Consider the following 6,000-nt stretch of genomic DNA (forward strand, 5'->3'; position numbering starts at 1 on the left):
AGGAGAGGGCGTGCCCATCACACCTTCCGGGTGGCTCAGGGTTGCCTCAGTCTCCCTCCTGGGGCTGTGGATCCTGGGGGCAGGTCAATGGCATCAAGGGGGCCTGGCCTCGCTGACTCTCAGAGCCTCCTCCTGACGCTGGCTCAGGGACGTTCAGTAAGTCTCTGCTCATTTCTGAGCCTCAGTTTCCCCATCTGTCAACTGGGGATTTTAAGAAGAATCATGGATTTAGGTCGAGCCAGGCACATAATAAGTTCTCAACGTGAGGAGCTGCAGCTTCTGCCCCTTTGCCTCTCACAGGAAGGCCCGGGGGTCGGGTATGTCCTACCGCTCATCCGAGCACTGGTCTTGCCCAAGTGTCTAGGCCTGTCTGAGCCTCCCGGAGAGCCCAGTATAGCAGCCCTTTCCTCCCACCCCTGCCCTGCCTTCACCTGGCCACTTCCCCACAGTTCTGCCTGGAGCTCTACAACCCCAGCTGCCGGGGCCAGAAGATAAAGGCCTGCAAGACAGATGGCGACGGCAAAGTGGTAGAGGGCAAGCATGAGTCCTACCGGATCTCAGCCTCCAGCGCTGAGGAGCGGGACCAATGGATCAAGGCCATTCGGTAATGGGTGGCCGGACTGGTGGGGAGGTGTCTCCTGTTACCTTCCAGAAGCACCTGCTTCTCTTGGAGCCCAGTTTCCTTGTCTGTAAAGAGGGCTAACTCTAGAATCTCCCTCCTGTTTCTGGCATGCAAATCCCTTCCACACATATTCTGTGAGCATCCCCTCTGGGCCGGCACAGTGCCAGGTCCAGGACACAGGGGAGAGAGGCACCAACTTCATAGGGATGGTGGAGGATCACAGGAGATGTTGCCTGTAAAGCTCTTTGCCCAGCGCCTGTTAACATCAGGATCCAAAGTGGCCCTGGAAAGACCTGATGGAGGTGGAGAGGAGGCCTTTCTAGGTGGAACGAGCAGTGCAGGCAAAAACAAGGGGGCACGTCAGGCCAAAGCCACGCTCACCTCCGTTTTACGGATGAGGACTGAGGCCCAGAGAGGGGAGGGACTTGCCCAGGGCCACACAGCCAGTGAGGGGCAGAGCTGGGACCAGCAAGCAGTTCTGCTGGTTCCACCTGGGCTCTTGTCACCTCCTTCTGAGAGTCTGATGGGAGCCTGGAGAGGGGTCCAAAGACATTTGGGGGCAGAATTCCCAAGGCTCTCAGGCCTCAAGCCTCACCCGCTCCGGCCCCGCCCGTGGGACTCTGGGTTAGGCCCTCGAAGCTGGACACACCCTGGCTTGGTCCTTACTGGGGTCATCTGGCTTTTCCCCTGAGGCAGGGCAGGCCGACCCCTCCCTGGGATATGAGACTCTTTAAGTCAGCCTGCCCAGCCCTGAAATCTTTTCACCTACTCTCACTCCAGAGCCAGCATCACCCGTGTCCCCTTCTACGACCTGGTCTCTGCTCGGAAGAAGAAGATTGCCAGCAAGCAATGAGCTTCCTGGGAGGTGGTGCCCGGCGTCCTGGGAACCCCGTGACCTGTGGTACCTGGAGACCTACCTCCCACCCCAGGGCACCCTTTCCTGGCCCGCAGACATCCTCCTTCAACCCCCTTCACTTCAAACTGACAGCAGAGGGGAGGAAGGGCTCAAGAAAGAGGGTGGGTGGGAACCACCGAGGGCTCAAAGCCCAACCATGAGGCCGCTGGCCTTGGACACCCAGGAAAGGCCCCGCCCCAGCCCCAAGTCCACCGCAGTAAGGGGTGAGGAAAGCAGCCCAGAACCCGGCACCCGGCCCTCTCTCTGGGGCTCAGTTTCCTCTCCTGTCAGATGTCTCCTTGCCCTCTGAAATGCTGTCAGCCCTCAGAGCAGGAGGGGCCTGCGTGCTTCCTACCCTCCGCCATGGTGATGCCTCCTCCCTCTGCTTAGGGCGTTTCTCGGCCAGCCCCTCCCCCGTCCTCAGCTGGGGCTTGGCCTTCCCTGCCCAAGGGACACACGTACACATCTCAGACCCACCGATAAGACCTCTGGGAGACCCGAGAGCACTGGACTAGAAGCCCCGATGCCACAGTCTCAGTCCCAGCTCTGTCTCCAACTTGCTGTGTGCCCTCGGCCAAGTCACCCTCCTTCTCTGGTTCCTGGAAAAGTGCGGTGTTTGGAGAAAAATGTCTTGGCCCTTCTGGCTCTGTGCACCGCCCCCACTGCAACCTCCAACCTGCCAGCAATGGCCTTAGGTAGGTCCCAGTAGGGCGTGAGCTGGCCACCTCCCTCCTCTGAGACTGCTTCCTCTCGGTAGAAGGACAGGATTGGACTGGGTCTCCCAAGGAGCTTCTGGCTGGAGATGTCTGCACCAGAGCTGGAGGGGGCTCTGGACTGAAGGCTGCTGGGAGGCAGAGAGCAGAGTGGGCTCCATCCTCAAGGATGTCCATCTTAGAGAAGGGGCGGGTGGGACTCCTCAAGAAAATGGCAGACAGCATCCCAGACAGATGTACTCAGGCGGAACTGGCGGTACAACCAAGAAGTCAAGAAGAGAGCTTTGTGAGCTGTGGTTACCAAGAGGGCTGCCTGGAGGCAGCGGCCACGCCAGTGAGTGACACAGAAGCTTGTAGCAGAGTCTCAGCTACAGCTTCCCTGCTGGACCACTGCCCAGGGCTCCCGTGGTGGTGAGCAGGGTTCCAGCATCCTGAGATCCTCGGGAGTAGCACCATCAAGAGTGGAACTGACTTCCCAGCCCACAGGCAGGCAGCTCTCCAGGGAGATTCCAGCCTGGAGGAGGATTCCACGAACAGGTTTCTTCTCAGTAGCACCTCTCACCCCGTCGCACAGGCCCTGGGGGTGTGTCTGGAGGGAAGTTCCCTGGCAGGAAAGCAGGATATGGGGTTACCTCTGCCCCACTCCCAGCCTGCGTGGGCAAGCCGGAGCAAGGTGGATTCCCCCCGGGAAGGGAGGCAACCTCTCCTCCCCTCCACCTCCCACACACATGCACACTCTCCAGGGTGTCAGGATAGAGTAGCTGCCTTGCAGTGGTGAGAGCCCTGTCTCTGGAGGTGTGCAAGAACCTGGTAATGATATTGCACTGAGGAGGATCTGGTGGGGCACCTGCAGGAAGAAGCCTTACAGGACGTTTGAGGCCTTCCACAGACTCCATGTCAGCCTGGGAGCTGAGCGCCACCCCTGCTGCCTCATTTGGCCCCTGAAGGGGCAGCCAGGCGTCGTGGGCTCTGAGGTTCTCTCCTGCCCCTGGTTATACGCTGGCTGTGTGATCTTAGTCCACTTCCTTCCCCTCTCTGGTCCTCAGCTTCCCCCCGCCCCCATCATTGAGAGGGTGGAACAGGGGATTTTCTGGGCATGAGTGGCTGTTCTGGGAATCACTCAGAATAGAGAATAAAGCTCATGATTCAACTCGTGAGTGGGGCTCTGTCCTGCCTGTGACTACATCTCCCATCCTTGAGCCCACCCTGCCCCTTCACCTTCATCCTTTTCCCAGCCGGAGTGCAGGAGGGCCAGACAGGGAAGAGTGGACACTCCAAGGACCCTGGACCCTCATCCTCTGGGCACTGGGGCTGCCACATTGGGCAGATCTCCAGGGGCTGGATTTGTGTCAGAGGTCCCTCCGAGCATGGGCAGGAGTGCACTGGTTCTGCCAAGGCCGGGGGAAAGCAAAAGAACTTCCCAATAGGCTGCGCTGTCTAAAGAGAGAAAGAATGCTGCTCAGGAGATAGGTAATAAGCTCCCTGTCTGCAGAAGGATGCAAGTACAGATTGGCTCCAATGATCACTTGGGGTGTTACAGAGGGACTTGAATTTGGTCATCTTCATTTATTTGTACTTTCCACAATGTTTATTAAGTACCTACAGTGTTCCAGGCACTGGTGGAACAAGACAGAATCCCTGTCCGCATGGAGCTTACATTTTGGTGGTCCTGAATTTTAGGACTCTAGGCAGCACCCTCAGATGTGTAAGGCACTGAGGTGGCCCCTACACCTTAACCCAGCCCCCTGCCTGAAATTCCACCGTTGAGCCCCTCCTTGAAGACCTTAAGGTGTTGGACTGATCAACATGCTTTCATTTGGCCCAGGCTTATGGAGCACCTACTATGTACCAGGTTCCACACACAGAACCAGAGATCCAAAGATGATGAAGGTAAAGCCCTTGCCCTCAAAGGGAGCTCGGTCTGCTGGGGAAGACAGGTGCAAACGAGCAGTGACAGCCCAGGCCAACACTTGCCTGTTATATAGAGTGGAGCACAGGGGTTGGTGGAGGGCTGGGCTGGGCTGGGCTTCACAAAGGAGCTGTGCTTGAGTGTTGGCAATCAGGTGGGAGAAAGGACATACACTTGATGTTGCAGTGAGCTCACCTCATGTCTGCTCCTCCCCACCACACACACACTGACTGCAAATTCCTCACACGCCAGACTGTCACTGCTCCGTGCCTGGCACACAGGAGGTTGCACAAGAATTCTTGATTAGACTGAAGTCAACTGAAAAGGCCCTCTGGGGCTCCACATCAGGAGATGCAAATATCTGGGGGTGCAGGGAACTGTGGGAACGGTGGTGCGGCGGTGAGGGGTGGGGGCGTGGCTAGAGAGGCGGGCAGGGCCGCATCGCAATCTGGTCCAGCTCTGACTTGCTGGCCCAGGACTCCCCTGCTCCCATGGCCTCTGCCCACCTTCCCACCCTTCTGCCACTCTTCACTCTGGGCAGCAGGGGGCTCCCACCACCCGTGGATGAGAGGTTCCACGACGCAGCCAGACCGGAGATGGGACCGGCTGCCCCTTTCAGGGATGAGGCCTCAACCCAGAGTAGAGCCTTGAACTGGGCCTCCCGGAGAGGGATGCACCTGGTCGACTAGGACCTGCGGGCTCGAGCAGGCCCAGACGCCCACAGGCACAGATAAGCATGGGCCTTCCCTCTCCCCTCATGCCAGGCGCAGTCAGCCCTGCACAGCCTAGGAGTCGGGATACCCTGGGCTCTGGCTTTCTGGCTGTGGGACCCTGAACTAGTAGCTTACCCTCTCTAGATGTGATCTTCCTCCTTGAAGGGTTCTAGGACAGGTGAGTTCTAGGACACAAACCTTTAGCGGGGACTTCTCTGTGCAAGGGAGTCTCAGACATGGGTACCAGGCAGCGCCTGCCCTGGGATGAATTGAGACTGTTGTGTGTGGCAGGGTGGGTGTCAAGTGAGAAGGTGCCACAAAAGCCACGTACTGTATGTAATAGGCCACAGGGGGCAGTAGTGAGGCCATCCGGAGGCCCTGGGTTCAAGGCCCAACTCTACCCTGTGTCTTAAGCAAGTTTCCTAAGCACTCTGAGCCTCAGATTTCCCATCTATAAAATGATAATGATAGAATATATGCAAAATACTTAGAACAGTGTTGAGTACCTACTCAGGGTTACATGCTACTATTATTATCCATCACAAGGCAAACTAGGTACATGCTTTTTTTTTTTTAAATTCTATTGTGTTTGAGCTGTTTTTATTATTTTGGGTTTGTTTGTTTTTGCAGCTAGTGTTACCCTAACTAATACAGCAATTGAGAGGGGAATTCTCTGGAGAATTTGACTTTTTTTTTTTTTTTTTTTTTTTTTTTATGGCTGTGTTGGGTCTTCGTTTCTGTGCGAGGGCTTTCTCTTGTTGCGGCAAGCGGGGGCCACTCTTCATCGCAGTGCGCGGGCCTCTCACCATCGCAGCCTCTGTCATTGCGGAGCACAGGCTCCAGACGCGCAGGCTCAGCAATTGTGGCCCACGGGCCCAGCCGCTCCGCGGCATGTGGGATCTTCCCAGACCAGGGCTCGAACCCGTGTCCTCTGCATTAGCAGGCAGATTCTCAACCACTGCACCACCAGGGAAGCCCTAGGTACATGCTTTTATGGAGATACAAAACAGGCTGGACCACTGGAGGAGGAAAGATTTGGGAGGGGTTGGGGGGTCATAGATCTGGGTAGGCTTCTTTTTCTTTTTTTTTTTTCTAGTGCTTCTATAACACCTTGTATTTTTTTTTTAATTTTTATTTTATTTTATTTT

General features: G+C 56.5%; 1 protein-coding gene across 1 annotated transcript in view; it reads left to right on the top strand.

The window, feature by feature from the left end:
* CYTH4 (cytohesin 4) overlaps positions 1–3,380 on the top strand; it is a 30,171-nt gene extending 26,791 nt beyond the window's left edge. Inside the window, exons 12-13 of the mRNA XM_059934844.1 lie at positions 450–604; positions 1,403–3,380. Of these exons, the coding sequence (XP_059790827.1) occupies positions 450–604; positions 1,403–1,475 (228 nt within the window). The 3' untranslated portion in view covers positions 1,476–3,380. The remainder of the gene's footprint in view (positions 1–449; positions 605–1,402) is intronic.
* The last annotated feature ends 2,620 nt before the right edge of the window (positions 3,381–6,000 follow it).

The sequence above is a fragment of the Balaenoptera ricei genome, chromosome 10 (assembly GCF_028023285.1).
Source record: "Balaenoptera ricei isolate mBalRic1 chromosome 10, mBalRic1.hap2, whole genome shotgun sequence".
NCBI lineage: Eukaryota > Metazoa > Chordata > Mammalia > Artiodactyla > Balaenopteridae > Balaenoptera > Balaenoptera ricei.